Here is a 24,063-nt window from a genome sequence, read left to right as displayed (position 1 = left end):
GTGGGGAGAAACCCAAAAAAACATCCATTCAGTTAGAAATGAAAATTGTAAATTAGCAAGTCAAAGTAATGAGGAAGTTCCTGTTGTAACACTCTCTATATAGAAAAAATATAACTGCTTTGTCTCAAGTGGCACCTTGTGACATGCAGGTATTTGACCACCACATGTTCACTGTCTTAAAATGGAACTGTCAGTTTGAGGGCGGAAAAAAGCAACACATGCAGTCAGGGCACTGCAGGAAGGCAAAACATGGATTGGAGCCCTGGATAATCAGAAAACAGTAGTTCCATTTCATTGCCACTTTAAATAACTAAAAGAGCATCACAAAGAGTTAGGCTGGTCAGTTGGGCGATGTTTCTTCTGGGAACTGTTGCTGCTGCTGCTGAGACAGAGGTCTGAGGAGGTTACTGCTCCCGCCTGGAGGTCCCTGGGGGTAACCTTGTGCTGGGTCCTCAGCCTGACATTTCCTGCCTACTATCTGTTAACACAGACTGGACTTCAGAGCAGCAGGACCAGCATGTGGGGCTGTAACACTTCCACCTGCTGTAGCTACGTCCCGTACACACCCTGTATAAGGGCCTGTACCCTTTTATATCTTTTTTCCTGTCTCAGTACAACCGTGCCTGCTCCAAGTTTCAGGGCATGTACTCAGTAATGTGCCCTAAACATCCTGGTTTCATCTGAGAATTGCATATAAAACAAACTGGTACGAACTTGAGGCAAAATTTCTCACTGCAGTAATTCAGAGCAAAATTCCACATTAATATTGGTGGTTAATGTGTGTTGTCACTGTACGGGACTGACACCTTCCTGCTTTACACAGGCCTGCCTTCCTGGATCTCTCAGGGTGCCAAAAGCTGCGCTGTAAACATTTGGCTATTAAGTTTAGCTTCAGGACAAGCATGAACAGCCCCTTCTTCTTCTTCTTCTGCAGCCTGTCACTGTCACGTCAATGGCTCCTTCTCAGAGATCTGTGACTCTCGGACGGGCCAGTGTGAGTGTAAAGCCAATGTGATCGGGCGCCGCTGCGACGTCTGCAAGGTGAATGACAAGAAATGGTGTCTCTTTTCAGCTTTCTTCCCACTTTGGCACAACTAAACATTGTTTGGTTTTGGATAGCTTTTCTTTTTTGTTGATTTTCCCCTTAAATTAAGGAACTTATATGGGTTGTTCTTATGTACAGAAAGGTAAAATGACTGGATTTAAAATGTTTTCTAGAAAAAACCACAGAACATTGCGTTTACATGCATTGAATATACTTTAAGCCTTACTGTACATTTCTATATATGTTATATACACTTTATATTATGAATGTTTGGTATAAATTAGTTTTAAATGTTGCAGCTCTAGGAGGTGATCCCTCTATGAAGGCAGTTGCAAAATGTCTGATAGCATCTGATTTTCAAAAAAGCAGGATGGTGGTTTACTTCTGCTGTCAAAGTTCTGCTTTTATGTCTTTTTCTTAGGGTCTCTTCTTGTATTGTCCAAATAATGTATTCTTTTTTGGTGAAAGTGTCTTTTGCCTTGATGTTGTTTTGCTGATTCACAAATCACTGCAAAAAACAGCATTTCATAAACTTTCACAGCGTTGTCTTCAGGCTGCTAAAGAATATGTTATATGAAGCTGGCTGCACGTTTCTCTAGTTCAGCATAAGGGCTTGTGGGTTAGGCCTGTGTCCTCAGAACACCTCTCTGTGTGTATAATGTAAAACACATTCATAATTCTGCAGAAATCACAGGGATCATTTTCACCTTTTAAAACCGCATAATTTCTCAAGCGGTTTGCTCACACTCTATTTTCAACAGTATTTAGAGTCTGTTCAAAGAAAAATCATTGGTATCAAGGGAGTTTGCACAGGCTGCATAACATACACAGCAAATACCTGAAGCTTGTGAATAAAATATTGACGGTTGATTGGAATTAATCTTTGTTTACTACTGTGTTTACTACTATCTTTATTCCTGTACTCTTCTCTATGGTGTGGTTTCATTATCTTCACTTTCTAACAGTATTTACTTTTCATTCTTAAAGCCCAGCTACTTCTGGGCCCCAGAAAAGCTGTTCTGTATACCCTGTGGCTGCAGTGCTTTAGGATCCGTGTCACTGCAATGTGATATGTCAGGAAGATGTATCTGCAAATCAGGATTCATGGGCAGACGCTGTGAAATGAGCAGACAGGTGCCTAAGTTGAAAGAAAATGCACGAAGCAGTCAGCAGATCAGAGTCCCCCCTCGGAGATGGGGCATCAGCAGTGCCAGTGGGTGCCCACGGGGTGCTTACCGGCCTGCTACTCTGGTAATCAGAAACTGTGTGCATTGCATGGGATGAAATGTGTATTTGCTTGTCTTTAGAGCTTCCACAGGCTTTTTTTTTCTTTCTATTATTTCTCTTTTTATTATTATTATTGTTTTTATTTTAAATAGGTGTGATACAATATACACAGTTACCAAGAAAGAAACAGGCAGGTTCGGAAGACAGGCAGCCTTTTAGGATGCTTCTCCACTCCTAGGGCTTCTCGTAGTGGAAATGGCAATATAGGCCAGAAGTCAAATACCAGAATAAGTCCAAAAGCAATACCATCAACAGCAGTATGTATAAAATGTATGGGTGATGTACATACATCAGTGGAATCAGTGGGATTTTCATGGCCTTTGACAGGGTAATACTTCCTCCTCTAATTCAAGAACCAAAAGCTTAAGAAGTTTGCAAGAAGGGTCAGCCCCAGAGGCAAAGTGTTAAGATCTAAGCTTAAAATATCAAAGATAACTGGCCATATCCACGTTACTAAAGAACTTTTAATACCAGTTATCTGAGCCATTTTTAACTGGGTGAGGTGCCATTATTTGAACGTAATGCCCAAAATGACAAAAGTGTTCATTGATTATCAGATACCAACAAAGAACTTAGGTCCTAAAATGACATAATTATGATGCAACTGCTTCTATCAGAGCAGTGTTTTAGAAATGTTGAGGTTTATTCCTGGCAACTCAAAATCTCCACACCTACCACACCCTGTTTGAAAAATACCTGGCTGTGTTCTTCCTCCTCAGCCAGACCCTAGGACCCATGCCATATTTGCTTATATGGATTCCCTCGGAGAATGTCAGCTTTAACCCATTTAACATATATTATGTAACTGTGTTGCCCACACAAACACTCAACATATGCTGATACAGGGACACAAAATAATAGCATTTATAAAATTCAACGTACTTCCTCATTGTCATCCAGGATATTATCTCTTATTCAATAAATGTGATTCTTAGAATTTCTGTGTGTAAACAAGCTGCACTGGGGGCTTAACTTCGGGGTTCTTCTTGGGGGTTTGCATGACTGATCAAAATGTCTTTGCTCAGAGATCATCACAGAATACAACCCAGCATGCTAGGGATCTTTGATTCCTTCACTCAGCGTGGAGTGCTAGTATCAGATTTTTTTCTGGCTTTCACCCTTATAAACAGAATTTATTAGATCACATCAAAATTTCTATTTAGAACTGAGATGCATGCTGTGTGTTGGTTACTTCACTGCGTTAATCTGAATGTGTGTCCTGAGATTTATGCATATTCACATTTCTGTGTGTTTTTGCTTCTGTAAAAGAAATCTTTGGAGATAGTTGGTATATTTAATTGAACCTTGAAGTTTAATTATATGAGTTTGAGTATTCCTTTCTCTCTGATCCAGCATGGGTTTTTTATGCAGAAGTATGTAGTTGGCAAAACATTTCAATATAAACTATGAAAAGGAAAATCAGTGTAATTTTTTATTACATGGATAATCAAGCATTTGCTTAGGTTCATATGATTCTTCAGGCCACATTCTGACCATAGATGTGGTCCTGTATTTTGATACCTATCGGCAGATACTCTCTGGGAATGTGGAATTTCAATATTAACATCAGAGATCAGATTTCAGAACTTTTACATGGAAACTTGCTGAAGTGTCTGGGAATTCACCTACACAGGAGGGTAGGGATTCCATTGAGGAGCAAATCTGTGTAAAATGTAAGTCAGTGCAGCTCTATTGACTTGAGGAATCTGTACTGACGTATACTAGGTAAAAATCCAACACCACATGCCTAGGTCACATGGTAGTACAATGTAAAAGTAAATACTTTTACACTTTGTTCCATTTATGTTCATTACAGTCATCTTTTTAATACCTCATTTTTAACATTTTGCTTTCCTAGTGAAGTCACTGCTAGATCTATACTATTAAATGTTGTAATATTAATTTCAGGTGAAGTTAGTAATACAATTTAGATTTCAGAATTCTCTGGAAATCATCATACCTGAAAAAACATAGAGAAGTACTCCCATTTTAAGTCACTCTAGCTCAAGACTGAGTAGAGAATTTCAATAGCAATTATGGTTTTCTCCTAGGAGCCTCTTTTAGCTGGTGCAGTGAAACCCATCAGGTCTGTTGATTAAAAGCTTTGTGTAGAACTGCATTTAACAGTATACAAGTGAGCATGTGTCTTCCCTTCTTTACAAGTATACTTTCTGCACTCCACTAGTGGAGTTCACAAGCAAATTTATTGCTGTAGTTGATAACATCTATTCTGGTTCTGTAGGGACTTTATAGTACTCAATGCAAAAAAGAAAGCGAAGAATGAAAATAGAAGAGAAATAGAGACTCATTAATTATGTCTGTCTTAGACCTAATCCAAAGACAGAGGTTTTATCTTAGAAGCATTAAAAGATAATTCCCATTATTTGCTTGTTATGTACACAAATACATTAGATCTATGTTTTTCTAAAGTTATTCTTCAGCATCATTCAAAAGAAATGCCCTAGAGTTACAGAATACTGTATAGAGACATTGCCCCTGGTCAGAGGAGATAAAATCTAGTTCAGAGACTTTCCAGATGAATCAGCCTCCATTCGTAGCTAAGACTTTGAGTTCACTGTCTTAGCAACAAACTCTGCCTGACATAATCTTATAACCCAGACACAGGGTATGTATATGGTGCTGACATACTCAATTTCTTGTAGGAATTGTACTTACGGAAACACAACTTCATAGGAAATGCGTTAAATTGCAGAACATTCATTATAGCATCAGGTAGCATTGTGAAACCTTTATGCTTTTTCAGCAGCATAGGGTGTTTAGTGCCCTTGCCCCAGTGTTTTACTGCTACAATTCAATCTGTTAAGAGTGGTATTTCAGTGATGAAGAGGAAAGAACCACCCTGATCTCCCTACACTCTCAGCTTTTTCTCTTTTCTTCTAGTAATCATTCCATGTACTAACTGCTCTTCCTCTCTCTGTGGCAGCCTGAAACATTTGGCTTACAGTCTTCAAGAGGATGTGTTCCATGCAACTGCAACTCTTTTGGCTCCAAGTCCTTCGACTGTGATGGAGATGGACAGTGTTATTGCCAGCCTGGAGTGACAGGAAAGAAGTGTGACCGCTGTGCTCATGGATTTTACAACTTTGAGGAAGGAGGCTGTACTCGTATGTAAATTCTTTGCAACCAATTACAGATTTATTGTATTTGTTTGTTTATTTGTTACTAAGATCCTAGTTTGTCTAATAGAGCTGTGTGTTTAAAGCCTCATTAGTCTCATTCAGGTGTCATCACAGGAGACTTGGATAGTCGTCCAGTGTGGCTAGCTGCTGGGATACCAGAATGGCAATGGCTCTACATCATTCTTTGCTGATGGCAGAGGGCTATAAAGCCAAGGGTATTGCTGCTATTATTCTGCAGGCATAAACTGTATTCTTGCCAGAAGCAGAAATCACCACGCCTGGTATCCTATTTCTCTTCCCATCCGGAATGGCAGCTGAAGCAGCAAGCCTCACTCTCGGCCTTTTTTTACTCCTTTTTCTTTTTTTTTTTTATGGAAGTAGCATCGAGGCCTCAAGACCCACAACTGTGCAGCAAAATCCAATTTCATCTGTAGTGTTGATAAACCTTGATCCAGGCTGGTTCACAGATCATATATCATATTTGAAAACATTACTCTGTGGTATTGTCTACCATGGGAAGGAAGGACTCAGAAAATGTTTACTGCCTTGAAAAGTGCAAATACACTGGCACCTTGGAAAAGAGAAAGATTGGCTCACAGGGTCACTGATGAGAGAATTTGAAATAAAGTGCAAATGTCCTAAAGCCCTTAGCACATATATGGAGGGAAAAAAATACTAAAGTTTATACTCACTATTAGTCTTTTATTCTAAAATTTCGCAGTTTAAAAGCACATCACCATTTTGAAATACTACAAAATGTTGTTAATTTCATACAGTTGAAGGAAGAAAAATAAGAGAGAAGTTAACAAGATTTCACATTAGAATTTTAACTGTTCTCTTGGCCAACTTGAAATGACAGGGTTTAAGGAACAGTGATGAAATGTGAAACTAGTATAAATCAGAAAAATATTTTAAATAGAAATGTATCTCCCTGTGGTCATCAAATATTTTAAATAACAACAACAGTTAAAGATGTTCAGAAAATTCAGATTTTTAAAAGTTCCATTTAATACAACAGATGGAGAGGAATTTTGTTTATAAATGCATTTTTTCCCCACTTAATTTTAGTAGGCTTCTTATGTATTCCTTCAAATGACAAAAAAAGGAATTAAATTATGAATCACAGAGAAAATCAGAAATTTAATAAAAGTATATCAAATCGTGCTAGGAAGAAAGTGCACAAAAATGAATTCCATAGTGACAGTTAAGTATCACATAAAATATTGGACCTCTTTTATCTAGCATTTATCCAAAATGAATATAATGTGATTTTTTTCTTGTGCAATAAAAAACCATAAAGCATAAAAAAAAAAACCCTAAGGCATCATCAGTTAGTGCTGACATTCTAGCAGTAAAGACAGATACAAAAGAGATTTCCATTTCACTATTGGTTGCAACAAATGTGTTGTATTTTTTCCATATTCTTTTTAATAATCATAAAAGTAAAAATGCAAAAAATATCGATGTATCATTTCTTTCCCTCCATGCCTTTTCAATCAATTTTGTGTAAGAACTGGAAGCCCATAGAAGAGATGTCACATCCAAAAGCCTCAGCGTCCCAGTGAGAGATGTATTTTGAAACATCTTCAAGCCACAGTGTGTCAAAAGTTTTTATGTAGCGTGCAAAATGTCTTGTTCTTGGCATGATGGAGGCAAAACTTACCATCTTTTTTGCATCAGTTACCTTATTTTGAGAGTGCTGATGGGGAAAAATTAAGGTCACTTCCTATTTGGACTATTGATGTGAGTTCTATCTTTGCACATATCTTACTTGCTAGTTTTACTCTGAGGTATTTCATGCAGTAAAGGCAATGAATGTAAATGCAGCCCTCAGTAATGAACGTTATGTTACACTGCCCTATAAACACCCCAAGGAACAGATTATCACTCAAAGCCATAATTTGCTTATGATGCTTTTGCTCTTGCCTCAGGTAATGTTGGTGGTGGGTATGGAAATAACCATGCACCAGTTCTGCTCCTCCAAGCAATTAGGTGTCCTTTACCACATAACTACTTATCACTTACATACCTGAATCTGTATTTGCCAACAATCAGTTGTTCGCTTAATGCTTTAAGAGAAAGACCACTTTTGGAACCATTTCCAAAACCAAAGTACTTTTAATTTAATAAAACCTGCAGAGAATCCCAGTTTCCTGTGAAGAAGCACACCGTTGATGTCCTCACAAGGCAGAATACATGTAATCTGAAAAAAGGGAGTAGAATGGGAAAAAGAAACTGGAACCTTTCTTTCCCTTTAAGAAAAGTCTATTTACAGCAGCAGAAATTTCAGGAGGTTGGCTCAGGTTGGTGGAAGAAGTTAAATACACTGCAGGTTCCCTGTGTAGAGGGCTCAGAGGCAGTCAGGTGGCTTCTTGCATGAGACAGTGTGGGCCCAGAAATTGTACAGCATTACTCCCGCAGCTACATCATGTGAGTACACCATCTCAGAAGTCTTTGCACTTCTGCAGTTGTTGCAGTTACTTCAATGTCAGCTAACCTGTGTTGCGTTGCTCCTGATTTTGGTTTCTGTGTTTACCCTACCTTTCCTGCCCCAGTGTGTCTGCGGATAACTGAGAGTTCGCTGCCGCGTAAAGTCTTTGTTGGAATGATCCTAACTCTTTTAGGGTCTGCTCTGCAGGTGTTAAATAAAGGGATAACTTTTCCTCTCCTTTATTTTTTCTGTCTCATGTGAAGCCTGTCAGTGTTCACATTTTGGTAATAACTGTGATCCCATCAGCGGCCGCTGCATCTGCCCTCCCAATACTGTTGGAGAGATGTGTGACAAATGTGCACCGAATTACTGGAACTATGACATTGTCAGTGGCTGCAAGGTGAGTGGATCCTGTTTTGTCTGTGTGTGTTACTTGTTTCCCTTGGGGTAAATACAGTAATTTATAGCTGGAACAGAATTTTAGGTTTAATAATCATGGTTTGTCTCTGCATTGCGAGTTTTGGTGTCAGACTGGTGTAGACGTTGGCAATCTGTTACTGATCGCTACAGACCCTCTGTCTTGGGTATGCAGCCTATAACACCAAACACCTTGTTTGTACTGCTGTCACACTGACTCAGTGTCCTGCTTGAGCTTGGTTTCTTTTGTTATAGTTGATTACCACAGTATTGTACAATGTATATAGATGTGTAGTTACTGGCAATTAACGGTGCCTTTGTATAACAAATTTACTTCGGCTGTAATTGTAATACCACTAGGAATTTGTACTTGAAGTTTACTTGAGAAGAGCTTCAACCTGTGCATAAGAGACACTGAACAGAGAACAAGAGAAACAGCCATCTTAGCTGTAAAATGCACTTTTTTTCCTGTGTTCATAAAAGGCAAATAAACCTTCTCATTAGCCCTTAAATCCTTCTTATTCTAATGTTTGACACGCAGTTTAAAAATTCTGAAGGGAAAAAGGAAGAAGAAATAGGGGAAAAATGGTAGCACATCAAAGAATGTCATGAAAGCTGTTGTTAATGTCCCACTCTTGAGTTAAGGGGAGCAGTATTCAGTTCAGGTTGAAAACTGGTGACAGTGAATATTGTGCGAAGTTCACATGCCTTCTCCTCTCTGCTGTTCTCATTGATAAGGGATTTATAGTACTGCTTCCAATACTCCAGAGAAGCGTCTTGTCTAAACATGGTCATACACCATTAGTGCTCTTTCTTAAAAGGCTGTCTGTCATGTAGCTCAGGCTGCAAACTAATTATCAAGAATGATTTCAGGTTTGTATGTATGGAAAACTCCTCTTGTGAAACCTCTGCTGTGCTGCTGTGTATAGACTCTTGGCTTCTGAAACCAGCCTAATGAAGCTGAAGACCTCTGAGCTCTGGAGTATATTCTCTGATTGTCTTTTATGTGAGTGCATTAGTATGACAGTTCCATGGCACCATCTAAATTAGTAATGATCTATCAGCCCACATCTCTCAGTATGTTGTAGCTAATTTCTGCAAAGTAAGATGGGAATCTCCTGCTTGCACTCTTTGTAGATTTCCAGGGCTGTTGTAACTCAAGGGGTTAGAGGGTATTGCATAAAACAGCTCACTCACAAAACAAGCGTAACATCTGATTGTAATTTAGGTTTTGATATTGCACACCAAGCTATTTCAGTGTATGGTGAGCAATTTGCTTTCTAAGCTTTACATTTGAATGTATCTTTGTTGAATAAGGATCTTTCTAGCAGTCTAACATTTAACCAGAAGTTAAATAGTTTCTCTGGCATTTAGTAAGGATTGAAGTTGAATATTTTAATTGAAATTTTTGAAATTGAATTTTGACATTTGAAATTGAAAATTTGAATGTTTCTTGTATATAATTGCCTTCTTTATAAATGGTCTTTTCAGGTCAGGCAAAAGGTGCTGTTAGTATTCAGGTAATAAAGAGTTTGGCTCAGAAACTGAATCCACATTTTCATCCTCTCTTTTTCGGTTTTGTGTCCTTAATTTTAGCAAGTCTATCCATGTCAGTTACTGTCATAAACTATGCTACTGGTACTGAGTTTGCTTCTGCCAGCTGAACTTCTCCATATGAGATTCTGGTTATGCCAGTGATCACAGCAAATATCCTGAGCTAACTCTGCAGTACAGTCACAGTAATAGCACTGAGGAGTTCTTCTGTTCTTTGGAAGCCTGCAGATTTCCCTGCTACTTATTTCTGTATTCAATATCTAGACCCCCTGGCAAGTCACCTATTTCTTATTCATACCTGCCTGTGCAAGTCTCATTCTGTGAGCAAGTTTACTTCCCAGTACACCACATGACTACATCTCTATCCCTTACATGCAAATTACTGTCACCTGAGTCCTGTTTGTACAAAGAAGATGGGGTTGCCTGTCTGATGGATGAGTAAAAAACACTGAACTAGATTCCACTGGGACCACTGCTGCTGAGCAATTCCAGGTTTAGCAAAGGGTCTGAACATGCCCTGCAGATTTACATAGAAAGCACTTTTTAGAGAGCACTTTACAGTTTTTAAGTCAGTTTTGTCTGCAAAGTATCCCAGTGTCCTTGACCCTTTTAGATTTGTTTGATTTTATTGCCTAACTTACCAGTGATGAGTAATATCTGTTAAAAGAGAAAACAGTGTTGTAAATGTATTTAATGTAATCACTTAACCCTTATTGAATAAAGATAAACGCCTAGTCTTGTAATTCAGATATGTTACCTTTGGACAGTGGAAATTCACTACTGTACTCTATTTATAGATATTTGAAAGAACGGAGTTGCTTTTTTGTTGGTGTTTTGCGTGGTTTTGTTTTGTTTTTTGTTTTTTGTTTTAACAGAAGCACAACTGCAATTTTTTCCTTGTTTCTCTCCTTTTTTAGCCCTGTGACTGCAGCCTTGTTGGAGCCCTAAGTTCTCAGTGTGACTTAAGGACAGGCTGTTGCTTCTGCCGCCCTGAATTCTCTGGGGATAAATGCACTGAGTGCAGGTTGGGTTACTGGAATTACCCACAATGTGTTGCTTGTCAGTGTTTCCTGGCAGGGACTGATCCACAGAGCTGTGATACAGACCTGGGGAAGTGCTCATGCATTGATCATACTGGCCAATGTAGCTGCAAGGTAGGACAATGAAGGTTGTAAGCTGATCTTATAGCTGCTGAGAAGTTTATTCCAGAATTCATTGACATATGTACTTGTCTGTAGATACAAACAAATCCTGTTGGTTTTCATAGTGCATTTGCTAACTCCTGTGGGAGGAGCCTAACATAAAGAAAGACTTAAGTGATTATCAGTTGCTTTTTCACACACTAACGCTTGCCAGGACAGCATCCTCTTAGCCTCTCTTCTCACTTTGTATTTCTTCCTGTTCTTACAGAACTGTTTCCAATTTAAACCCATTCAATACAATTCTTGTTCAGATATCCAGCAAATTAAAAGCAAACACATCACAAATAACAGTATGCCACGGTGCTATTTCTTTATAGTACATTGACTTAGAAAGAGTCAATACTGATAATTTTATAAGTAAAATTCACTGCAGTAGTATCTGTTCTTCTGAATAGGCTGCATCCTATTCAGGATCGCTAAAGCAGAGTTTTGGCATCATCACCCACATCTTGGAAGTACAACACACTTAGGTGGTTTGAAAATTGACTGGATTTCTGGGGTTAAAAGGCAATAATCGGTGGTTTGACATGCAGTTGGTAGCCAACAAGCAGAGTACGTCGGAGCCAATACCTTCATCAGTGACACAGATGACACAATTCACCATCAGCAGATTTGGGAAGGAGGTAGAGATTGACATGATGAACGGTAGAACTACAATCTAGAGGGTCCTTGAAAAGCTTGATGATTGGGAAAATAGAAAGTTCATGAACTGGAGTGGAATAACCTCCAGAATCAGTACAGTTTGGAAGAAAAAAGGCTGAGTGGTAATTCTTCTGAAAAACACATACAGGCTTTGGGGAATGGCAAACTAAATGTACGCCAACCATGTACTCACATTGTAAATAAGGCAAACTGCCTACTGAGCTGGATACATTGATCATGCTGGCCAATGCAGCTGCAAGGTGGGAGGACATCATGAAGAGCACGACCAGCAGAGGAAAGTCTTTATCATCCTCTACTCAGTGCTGGTAAGACTGCACTTGGAAAAGGTGTCCAGTTTTAGGATCTGATTCAAGAGTATTGTTCAGAAACGAGAGGATCCAGAGAAGGGCTGCAAAGAGACTTAGAGCAGATGATCTGTAAGGATATACTGAGAGAGTTGGACTCTCTTAATCTGCAAAAAATAGAAGTTAAGAAAAATGCAATTGCAGCCAATAGCCACTTCAAAGAGTAGTTGACAAAGTCCTTTCTGATATTCTGATAGTAGCAAAAAATGTGACAAGGGACAATAGCTGCAAATGGGAGCTTTGGAATTTTGGGGTGGACGTTAGGGGAAAAAAAATCACTAGGAGGGTTATGCATCACTGGAACAGATTATCTAGAAAGTTGTGAAATCCCCATTCCTGGAGCTTTTCAAGAATTAGCTAGAAAGAGGCATGGGAAACCCGATCTAGTATTAATGATAGTACCCCTTCAAGAAGGAGGTTTTTAAAAGTGACCTCTGCAGATTCTGTCTGTGATTTTGATTTGTTCTTCTTCTTTAGGGGCTGTATTGACACAAAGAGCTAGTAAAATGGAAGGATTAATTTAAATGATTGAATTGCTAGGTAATTCTTCTGTTAAATAGGTACCAGTCACTTCATTCTGAGTTTAAAGGATAAGCTCAATGGAGGAACTGTAGAATAAATTAGATTGGAAGGGACCTATGGAGGTCATCTAGTCCAGCACCTTGTTTGAAAGACGTTGCTGAAACAGTACGTCCAAGGGTTGGGATTTCACAACCTCCTTGTGCAAACTCCTTGACCACCCTCCTGTTTTTCTGGTGTATTTGAACAGAAAACATTATGTTCCATTTTCCAAATACTGATTCATTTGGTGGTGAGACCATAAGAAAAATGAAGTGAGTTGATCACATGGGCCATAGTAGTAAAACTCAGTGTTGTTTGTCCTATGTCATCCTCTGAAATGCAAAAATAGAAGTATCTCAATTCTTTCAAGCTCCCCTGATAAACTATGTGCTCCAACCCCTCTAACCATCTCGGTGCCCATTTTCTGGATTAGGTCCAGTATATTCAATGTCTTTGTTGTAGCTCTTGTAAGCACTAAATAGAAAGAATAGGGGTTTATGGCATTTTTAAATGGAAATGTTTCTTTGTTGGTTCTGTTAAGGCTGATATAGTTGTTTCTGTGAGTGCAAATTAACAGTATATATTTAGCTGATGATTAACGATGACTGCAGTTGACATGAAGCAAAATGCAAAGCAAGTAAAATTCACCATTTATGACAGAAAATGGACAAATAATACTGAATTAAGTCAGCAGATTTTTTTTCCAAAATTTAAATCTAATGTTGCATTTAAATCTAGAGTTGGTTAACCTTTTGTGTAACCTTTTTGAAAGAAAAGGTATTGAAAAAGCTAGACTTCTATAAAATGGTAGCTATTCCCATTTAAACCTGCTGTTAGAGCTGTAGAATTGAGCTTTCAAAGGCTCAGGAGCCCCTTTGTCAGCCCTGACAAAAACCACCAAAATCTAAGCTAAATACAGTGTAGGCACATTTGCTAATATAGTTACATATGGAAATGAGGGTTAAAAATGGTAAATCCTCGGGTGTAATGATTTCCTGTATAAGCTTTAGAAAGTTGCATTTGTTTTTAGATTGGCTTCTTGACATTACTCTCAAGAGAAAGAAAGAAAAAAAAATAGGAGGCAAGAAAAAACAACCAGTGCTTTTATTTTGCTGGTTTTTTGTTTTGTTTTGTTTTGTTTTTTTCCAAAAACCCCATGGTCTTAGTATGAAAATGGTTTTTAAAGGCTATGCATAAATTATTATATATTTGTCCCTATCTGGTATAGCTTTTTATTTGGACTAATTGAAAAATGAAAATATAAGCATTGACATTACAACAGTGAAATATTTCAGCCTTGTTAATACTATTCAATGATGTGGAGAACAATCATGAAGAGGAGAAAGCTTTTCTCTACAATATTACCATTTAAGATGTTTCTCAGCAAGAACATTTAGTACTATACCTTAAAACATTCTAACTTGTCAAAGGTAATTTCTGTTAAACAAAAGGTTTGATTAACCATGGCAATTTCAGGACATAGTTTTTCTTATCAGTCAGTTATTGAACATGTCAAGCCCAAAGTGGCATTTGATTTTTTTTTTTTTTTCCTGTGCTTACTACAGCTGGCAGAATGAAGCCAGCATCTGTTGCTCAGAGCTCCTCAGTGGACACAAATGCAAATGCCCCAGTTACATTCATTGTATAAGTTTGCATACACACATGATAAGAAGCTGGAAATTTCCTTGAATATTTCTTTACTTATTATTTCTTTCTGCACCCTGTTATTATCATTACTGTATGACTTCCTTGTTCTCATTACTACCTTGAAATGAAACGTGTCTTTTTAAAAAAAAAAAAAATTTTACATGTTCTCTCTCTTCCAGGTTAATGTGGAAGGTGTCCACTGTGACAGGTGCAAGTCTGGTACATTTGGTCTCTCTGCCAGAAACCCACTTGGCTGCAGCAGTTGCTATTGCTTTGGCCTCACTAAACAGTGCAGTGAGGCAAGGGGGCTGATTCGCATGTGGGTGAGTAGGAAACTGCTGAGCCATGTAATGCGATAATGTTGTTTCCTGCTGGCATCTTTTAGTCAGGCACTGAGAGGTAGCTAGAAAATGGGCAAACATTTAAGCAATCATTTTCCTCTTTATGCTTTGAGAAGTGGAGACAGCGGTATGTTCCATTAGACAATCAGTGTCAAGATGTTAAAAGTAAATAAGTAGATAAGAAAACGAGCGATAGTATAGCTGACGTCAAGCCAAAGTAAAGCTATTAAAATTCAGGAAAGGGCAAGTCAGTTGTGTGGGGAAATTTGTATTCAAGGGTCACAGGTGCTTGTTGTCCAGCACAGATTTCCCATGGTTCAATTAATCTGTTTATTTTCATTGCTACAGTTTGTGTGTTGGGTTTGAGGTTTTTTCTTGGGAAGGGGGGGGGGGGGGGGGGGGGGGGGGGGAGGGGGGGGGGGGGGGGGGGGGGGGGGGGGGGCGGGGAAGCTTATTAAAGGTCTATTTGAATCCAAGAATTGGAGGGTATAATCCACCAGAGCAAACAAAGAGTTCTCCACCTTTTTTTGGAAGAGGGCCGTGAGACCTCTGCTGAACTGACAAGTAAGGCCGACTGGATATCTCCATTTATCTGTACAGTGACCACAAAACACACATTAAGACCATTGCTGTCTATCACTGCTGTTCCAGCTCCTCAGTTACATTCTGGAGGAGCTATTTCTAATGGAAAATGACTATTCAGTCCCCATGTTTGGTCAGTCATATATCTGCTAGAAAGCATGTCAACCATAGAGGGAATGTCTGCCTAATGCAAATCAGCCACAGTCCCTGACTTGTCATGCACAGGCATCAGTTGGATGAGGATACTTTAGGCTGAAATCATACTAAAGAGTTCATATCTCTTGGTTAAAGTAATATGAATAGCACCCATTCTCCCCTTCATTGTTAAGTCCAATAGCACTTCTTTCCCTTCCCAGTGGATGAAGTGATTTATCATGATCTGACTCATCTTTTTCTCATTCAGTTTTGCCCATCGTATGCTGGTAAGCTGGAGATGAAAGGCTGTAAAAGGCTGACAAGTTCTAAAATTTAATCAAGTTCCATGACAGCAACAGTTCTGGAAAATTGTGCTTTGACCTTTGTGGCAGCACAAAGCAGAAACATAATTTAAACCTCCCGATTGATTATTTTTTATCTCTTGATTAATTTCTTTTCATATTTATGCTTGTATCTAAATACTGTATGTCCACATCACATCTAGTTTGTGATATTCTGATCTATTTCAGAATTGATTCGGAGCTGTAAACTGAGTGAGCCTGGGTTCTGCCAGCTGCTAATGGCTATTTCAGATACTCTTAGGTGCTTCAAATGGCATTAGACTTGTTTAAACAAGCAAATCCTGTCTTATATGACAATATAGCGAGACTGATCTGAAATTCAAATGTTGACCACTTCCTTGGTGTCTAAAGTAGTAAACACTAAAATATGGTTATGATATGAACTCAGGAAATCTTACTGAGGACTGGCAATGTTAGAATGCTTCTATGTCTGATCAGTCTGTAGATGCTGCTGTAAATGGAAATACCAAGATGCTTAAAGTACAGTACAGGACTTGCTTGATTCCTCATTACCTGATCCCTATCTTGTGAACAGCATGTTGATGGGATGACTGTTAGAGATATGTCTCTGCATTTGTTTTCTTTGTTTTCCTTACTGTTTGTGAGAAAGCAATTTTGATACCAGTCCTTTGCATTTGTTTCACACGCTTCCTGTGATACTTTCATCTGCACAGAATTATTAAGACTCTTATTACAGACTTTGATCACAATAATGATTTCTGTATAATGCTATTGAGACTTTTTCAACAAGGCTAAGAAAATTACAAGTATCTAAGTGGCATTCTTATATTTTTCATTAAATCTGAATTTAGAGTTACAGAAACCCTGAGCCTTCACTCTGCATGTTGCCTGGAGAACACTTAGCTTGAATATTGCGTAAAAGTACCAAGGGATCAGGCACTGTGTTCTACAGCCCCAGTGATATATAAGTGTTGGTGAGAAGTATGCTTCTTCACAAGCTACATTTCTTACAGTCCAAACAGAAGAGGCCTAACACTGAAATGGCACTATGAAAATCACTTCAATAAAATTCAGGGGATGACTTGCTACTGAAACTATTTTAACCAACGCTAGTACATTCTTTGTTAACATGAGGACAAGGTGGAAAAGGCTTGAGGGGGAAGTCATTATTATCACTGTTTATATCTGAAGGAGTAGTAAGACTGTTTTGTGACAAATTGCTCATGATGTGAAATGAAATTACCTAGAAATAATTTTTTGAAGAGTTAGAATTTAAAAACTTAACGCTTCATGGGGAAAAATACTTGATTTTCTTCTCAATTTTTTGAATATACATAGGTGACCTTGAAGCCAGAGCAAATGATTCTGCCACTGGTGGATGAAAAGCTTCAGCACAGCACTCTTTCAGGAATAGCATTCCAGCCTCCTGAAATAGTAGCAAATATAGAACAGGTGATGCAGGATCTTCGGTCAGAACCTCTTTACTGGAGGCTTCCAGAGCAGTTTGAAGGACGAAAGGTAAATTTCGCTGAATACTGACGTGGATTTTTTTTTTCTTTCAGTCTTATATTAGTATTTTGCAATGCCTTTTTTCCTTCCCAGTAGGCATGTCATTACACAGTGGAAAGTACTTTAGAAAAAAACAAATGCCATGCCCTTATTAAAAATTATTTGCTCTGTTATTATGAAAATTCATGTCTGCAACATAAGCACTATTTTAAAATAGATGTTTACAGACAATAACATGTAATATTTTTCCACAGAATAGATCTTCTCATAAAAATATTTTTAAAATGAAGCTGCATTAATACATATAATAATATATGTATAATAAATATATTAAATATAACTCTTTTGTAACTTTTTGTTTCTCTCCATTTTAAACCAAAAACGCCTGATCTTTGTAAGTTACACAGGAGAAAATGATTGAAAAACTCCTCCTTCTGGATATTTTTATACACCTCAGTGACGATTTATTTTGTACTTTTGATATTTCTTCATTTGGCTTGGCAAAGTTTACATGTTTCTTTCTCTAAACACAAACTTTGGGGAGCACCAAGGCACGTAAAAAGAAATAGGTAGCTTTTTTTTTAGTGTTTTAGTGTAGTACAATAACAAATTTCTGATGGGCATTTTTGAATACAGCCCTTGTCCCCAGACAGTTCCACAGGCATGTATTGCTATTTTCTACCATGCTCATGTTCATCAGACTGTGCACAGGTGCAGAGTGTATCTAGCTCCTGCATATGCCCAGGAATTTATTTTTAGCAAACTGAAAATGAAATTTCTTTTTGTACTTTGTGTTTACTTTGTTAGCTGACTGCTTATGGAGGGAAACTGAAATATGCAATCTACTTTGAAGCACGAGAAGAGACAGGTTTTGCTACTTACTACCCGCAAGTCATCATAAGAGGTGGGCCTCCCACCCATACAAGAATTATTGTCCGGCATATGGCTGCCCCTCTGATTGGGCAGCTGACGAGGCATGAGATAGAGATGACAGAGGTAACATTTCCATCTGCTTTTTTTCCCGGAAATTAGGCACCTGGTTATTTTTAATACTGTTAATAATATGAGTTTGTATTACTTTCAGCATGAATGGGAATATTATGGTGACGACCAGAAAGTCAGAAACACAGTGCCCTGGGAATATTATCATGATGACCCAGGTATCAACAGGACGGTGTCCCAGGCAGATTTCGCCTGGAAGCGTTATGGAGATGACTCAAGACCAAGTAGAGCTGTTTCCCGGGAAGACTTCCTGAATGTGTTGTATGATGTTCATTACATTCTCATTAAGGCTACTCATGGTAATATCATGAGGCAGAGCAGGTAAGTGTTTCATGCAGTGGTCTGAAAGAGTGCAGTAGTCATGGACAGTCTGATAGAATTCCCAGCTATTCCCAGAAAAAATTTTATTCATAACATCAGTTCTAAGCAGTTGCTGAGAAGAACAGAAGGAGTTAGCATTCAGCGTAGCAGAAGATGCAGGACAGGGAAATTTTATTCAATAGAAAATTTAAATCACAATAGGCAAATGAAATCTTTATTTTCAGAATCCTAAACAGAAAACACATGTCAGCACACACATCCTGAAGCAAACCCAGTATATTTTTTTTTTAAAAATGTCTACTTTATGAAAACATGATGCTGTAATTAATTATAAATGTTAGCATATGGAGGAATTTTCTCTTGCAAGTGGGAAATGAGGTAAAGAGTCAAAGATGAAACAGTACTTCTTCAATGAAATGTTACTTAATTCAGTATATTTGGGGAAGAGATATTCAATATTTTCTGTTTGATTTATTCATTAATAAGTTAGACAATGAAAGATAGCACTTGCTAAATTTGAAGTGGACATCAGATAGCAGGATGAGAGTAATAATACAAAAATCTGCTGCAATCTAAAGGTCAACTATACAATTTTACACTTCAAAAGGGTTAGTCAATTGAACAAACAAAGAACAACTGTTTAGTTACCTGTTCTTCAAAGAGGGGTCTGTTGTTTACAACATGTCACCAGGTGAACATGATTCAGTAATTATATTCTTGTTGAGAAATACTAATATTCTAGCAGCATAAAGCTGTATAAAGACATATGGCCTGCAAACCCAACACTAGTAAAGCCTAAGCATCAAGTTCTGGATACTGGAATTCAAGAAAAAAATATTAAAGTGTTCAGAAGATAACAGTGAACATCATGACAGGTTAGAAAATGTGACCTGTGAGAGAAGATGTAAAGAACCAGATTTATTTAGAAACTAGTAATTGCCTTAAGATGTATAAAAATTCACAAAGAGAATGAAAAGAATCCGTTTTCTGTTGCCATGGTGGGTAAGTTAAAAAAGAAATGAGCTTAAACTTCATCAGGAAAGGTTCACATTAGACATGAGAGAAAAATTCCTGGGGGTAAAGAAGTTCTGAAATAGATTACATAGCCTATTCCTTAAAAGTTTTTAATAATGAATTCACAATATACTTTGCAAGCAAAATTTATTAGCAAGGACATAGGAATAAATGGAGATAAACTCCAAAGGTCTCCAGAGGTCCTTTTTATGATTCTGCCATAGAAGTGATAGGCTAAAATTATTTCTAGGTTACATATAGGTCTGTAAGAGTGTGACCTTTGGAGTTTGAGCGTGAATAGTAGGGACAGATACCATGCAACTTTGCAGCATTGTGTCACAGAAAACATAGTCGTTGCTGCTATTGTCTCTATTTATAGTATATCTTTTACAGCAAAGTATTCATCCAGCTTACACTGGCTAGATGCTAAATATTAACAACAGATGCCATAAATGTTTTAAATTGGTTTCATTTATTTTTACATAGTCCATTTAGGATATTTTATTACAAGCAAAGGAAATTCTGGTGGAAAGAGTTATGAAAGGAACTCCAAAGAAACATGGAAAATTTGAGAAGCACATCCATGTTTTGTGTCTGTTTCTCCCTTCCCTTTATGCACTACAGATCCTAGTTCAGCTATGGAAGCAAAAATTGAATACTATCTCAACTCAAGCATCATAAGCAAAGTTATGAAAACAAACCTCCATTTTCATGATTTTGTTCTGAGATGCATATGACACTTGTGACTGGACTAGGCCGGCGTTGTAATGCACCACCATTTTATCATGGCTACCTGGTAACGAGGCACGGAACAGAACAGAGGAGGACTTTATAGTTGCAGGGCAGGTTTGCAAGGTGGCACTTAAACAACCAGAATGTATTTTTACAGCATTGCGTTTCAGCATGTGACATTTTATATGACAGCAGGACTTTGCAAAGAGTTCATCTGGTCTTTGTGGTAACTCTCCATCTGAAGTCATAACCTTGCATATAATACTGTAGTTGATTTTGGAGGTGGTTACAAGAGATTTTTATGATCTGTCTGGTTACATAAGCAGCATTCATCATGCAGCATCTGAAACTTTAAGTAGAAAATAAAGAGCAGGAATACATCATTATTTTTTTTCAAGTTAGCACCTTGAATGATTTCAGAGGAAGGTTTGTTTAAGACCACAAAATAAATCCCACAATATGCTTTTAAAGTTTAGCGGAATATTAGCTTGCATAAGAATTGAAGGCTTTTATTAAAAATAGGCTGATACCCTCTAAAGGAAAATGTTTATGCTCAACTTTAAATGTATGTTTGAATCAAGTGACTTACAAGAAAACATTTGTTCAACTAGAGTGTGTTGTGCTCTCTAAATAAGGGCCCTGTTCTAAACTAGTAAAGCTTCTCTTTCTACCTGACTCTGCATAGTAGAAAAGTATAAAGCAAAAGAAACTGTGGACAGGAGGAAGAAAATATTATATATTAAGTATTTTTAATTTTTTATAAGGTTTTTAATAGTGCTTTAATTTCAGTTGCAGAGTTTATAAGCTGTAGATAAGTCATAAACTAGAGGAAAATAAAGTCAAAGCAGTGGCAGCAGTTGGAAACATAAAAATAGCCTAGTTCTAGTGTTAGCGCTATATTAGCTATATAGTTTAGCAGCAATGCTAACGTTATTTCTGCTTCAAAGCTGCAGCATTACTAGTGATTTAGGGGTTTCTGCTCAGAATCCGAAGCTAAACATTTTTCTCCTGTATTGTTCGTTTTCTTGCCCTCATTTTCACAGTCACCACTATAAATTGAAACATTTCTTTTATTAGATTTTGGTTTGTATTTTAGGGAACTGGGCTGTGATAATAAATTAGTTTGAATTGGAAGTATGCTTTCAATTTGACTGTGAATTATTTCAATATCCCCGACACTGATCAGGTAGCAGTTGTTGGACTGCTGCCTATTAGGCATGTTCCAAGAATCAGCCAAGCCTGGCCTTCCTTAAGTAACATTTTCACACAAATAAGAGGTCCCAGAGTATATTATTATGTAAATACGGCTTTCTGACAGTAAATAGTTTTTTTCTGAAGCATACAGACCATTGTCTCAGCCTTGAAGGTGGTAGGGAGTCACATATCGTTTTGTTTTCATGTTGAATGTACGGAATTTTCAATGTAAGCTTACATTGATATATCAGATCTTGAATGGTTTTGCGCTCTATTTTCAGTCTTCTGTTTTTACCTGTCTTTGTTTGCTTGGGGTTTTTTTGTTCAGTTTCCCTCCTCCACTGAACCCCTTTCTTCAGGTAGTCATATGAGGGTGCAGGGTTTAAGTTATTAGATGATTTGGGGATTTTGCATTGACACAAGGTATCAAGAGGTATGGGTCTGTTCACCTATGCTCAGTCACAAAAGCGTCGTCTAGTTTCGCAGTGGGTGTTTGCTTTTCCTACAGTCACCCTGACACCGGTGTCTGTATGCCAATGTTCAGAAGAGTGTCAGTAATCAAGGCTTGGGAGTAGATGAACAGACTATGAGCATGAGGAGATGAGCGGTTCTGTGAGCTCCTCTGCATTAACCCTATGCACAGACACTTGAATAGACTCTAGTAGCATTGCTGACATTTATTCAGCTAGTTAGTCACGTGTTCTTCAACATTTTCTCTCAAGTTGGCATTATATGTGAAGCTCTAAAGCTTCCACTACTCTACCCTTTTTGTTTCTCAAAGTCAGTAAGGGATTCCAGATCATAGCATCTATTTAAATAAAGAAACCCCCAAAACAAAGTAAGCTAAAAGAACAGCATTGCAGTACATCAGAAGTAAGTGTATTTCATTAGATATTATGTTTGTTGTCTTTGTCAGTGATTTGTTCAACGCTCTTTGGTGGTGGGTCAGCATGCACGTTAGAAAGACACGGAGTGGTTGGGAGGCAAGGTTATTATTATTAATACAATCAAACAATTGTTTGGAAAGTTTGAAAGTCAGAAGCTCTACAATAAAACATATCCCTTTCTAATACTAGCAGATGCTTCTGTAGTAGGATTTCTTGTTTACTTTAAATTGTTTGTTTCTGTGTCTAAATGATCCGAATGGGTGTGGGGGGGAAGGATATTGGCTAAAGATCTTAAGATTGCTCCTAAGAAGGAAAATATCCAATATCTTTAAAGTCTGCTCTAGACCTCGTTGGTTTGCTTTAGTTGCTGAGAATAGATTTTATTTTATTTTTTTTAATAGTTGCCTCATTAAAAGCTCATTTAGTGAACAATTTTATTGCCGTACCTCTGAGAGTCATGAATGGGAACTGCATTTAATATGTGACTTCAATTTCTTAATGAGTCCCTCCACATGAAGAATCAGATATGAGCTTTTGTTAATAGTTCAGCTGAAAAGAGATTTTTTTTTAAAAAAAGAGGGAGAGCCAAGCAGGAGAGAAAAGTTATGCTATTGCCTAGAAATGGAAAAGGAGACTGGAGGTGATGGTAGCTTTGTTGTTTCCTCAGGAGAGGCAAAAATAATGCTGTTAGTTTCCTGTAGATCAAGAAGCCTACAAACAGACAAGTAAGCCTGTTTTCTCCCATGCCAGCTGACTGTGAACTACTTGGGTTTGAGTTAGTTCTTGGCTAATCTCATTAGAGATGTTTGCTCCTTTTTTTCAGAATCTCAGAGATCTCAATGGAAGTTGCCGAACGTGGCAGTGTGTCTGGAATGATTTCTCAAGCTTCCTTGATTGAGAAATGTGACTGTCCACTGGGTTATTCTGGTTTGTCTTGTGAGGTACAGTACCAACCTCACTCCAGTAAAAGTCTTTGTACCTTCTTTGGTCCATTCATTAGTACTGTGTGATAAGTAATTAGAGTGTGAACTCATTTAACTGGCAACAACTGTCCCTTTATTTAATGACTTATGTTCTTTCTCAGGTATCCCTTTCACAAGGAATTTAAGCAGGGTTTTTTTTGCTTTAGGCAAATATGCCACTGACACCATGGCAATGACTCAAATACTTAGAACACAGGAAGGAAAGCTTTACTGGGTCAGCATCTGTGGGGCTGAATTGTGTGACTGATGCTGACTGATCAAGCCTTTTTTTGGACAGATAAGGTTATAATGCATTTGCAATAGTATTACAGATTATAATTACAGGAGATTATGCTTAACAGTATTTCAGTACTGATTTCTTAAATGTTTTTATTATAATGAATAACTAAAATAACAAAATTTTAAAAGAGAAGTCATTTCAAAACCAAAACTTGAAATAATGGAATCTTTTGAACAGTTGGTCAAAAAGGCAGTTCATTGTTGAGAACCTGTAGGTTCCTCCTGTCAATCTTTCCTCTTGAAACTGTTCCAACAGTGTGCCTTTGCAGACCAATACAAATAGGATGAAAGTTGTCCATTTTACTTTCATTTTACATGCTTGACTGCCCAAAATTGCACTGAAAATGCATTAAAAATGTAGATGAGAACCATTCTGTAGTACATCTGTGCTTCATAGAAGATGTTTTCAAAGCTTTAGGAAATATCTTCCGTGCACTTTAAACTGTCAGTTTTCTGCATGCTTGTAATTT

The 24,063-nt window shown here is 37.8% G+C and overlaps 1 protein-coding gene across 1 annotated transcript in view; it reads left to right on the top strand.

The window, feature by feature from the left end:
* The window catches only part of LAMA2 (laminin subunit alpha 2), a 377,271-nt gene that overhangs the window by 241,319 nt on the left and 111,889 nt on the right, over nt 1-24,063 (top strand). The window contains exons 20-28 of the mRNA XM_055714667.1: nt 935-1,041; nt 5,277-5,457; nt 8,167-8,303; nt 10,792-11,028; nt 14,471-14,614; nt 17,011-17,190; nt 17,989-18,177; nt 18,266-18,504; nt 23,155-23,272. Of these exons, the coding sequence (XP_055570642.1) occupies nt 935-1,041; nt 5,277-5,457; nt 8,167-8,303; nt 10,792-11,028; nt 14,471-14,614; nt 17,011-17,190; nt 17,989-18,177; nt 18,266-18,504; nt 23,155-23,272 (1,532 nt within the window). The remainder of the gene's footprint in view (nt 1-934; nt 1,042-5,276; nt 5,458-8,166; nt 8,304-10,791; nt 11,029-14,470; nt 14,615-17,010; nt 17,191-17,988; nt 18,178-18,265; nt 18,505-23,154; nt 23,273-24,063) is intronic.

This window comes from Falco cherrug, chromosome 6, assembly GCF_023634085.1.
Source record: "Falco cherrug isolate bFalChe1 chromosome 6, bFalChe1.pri, whole genome shotgun sequence".
NCBI lineage: Eukaryota > Metazoa > Chordata > Aves > Falconiformes > Falconidae > Falco > Falco cherrug.
This window is presented reverse-complemented; position numbering and strand designations above follow the sequence as displayed.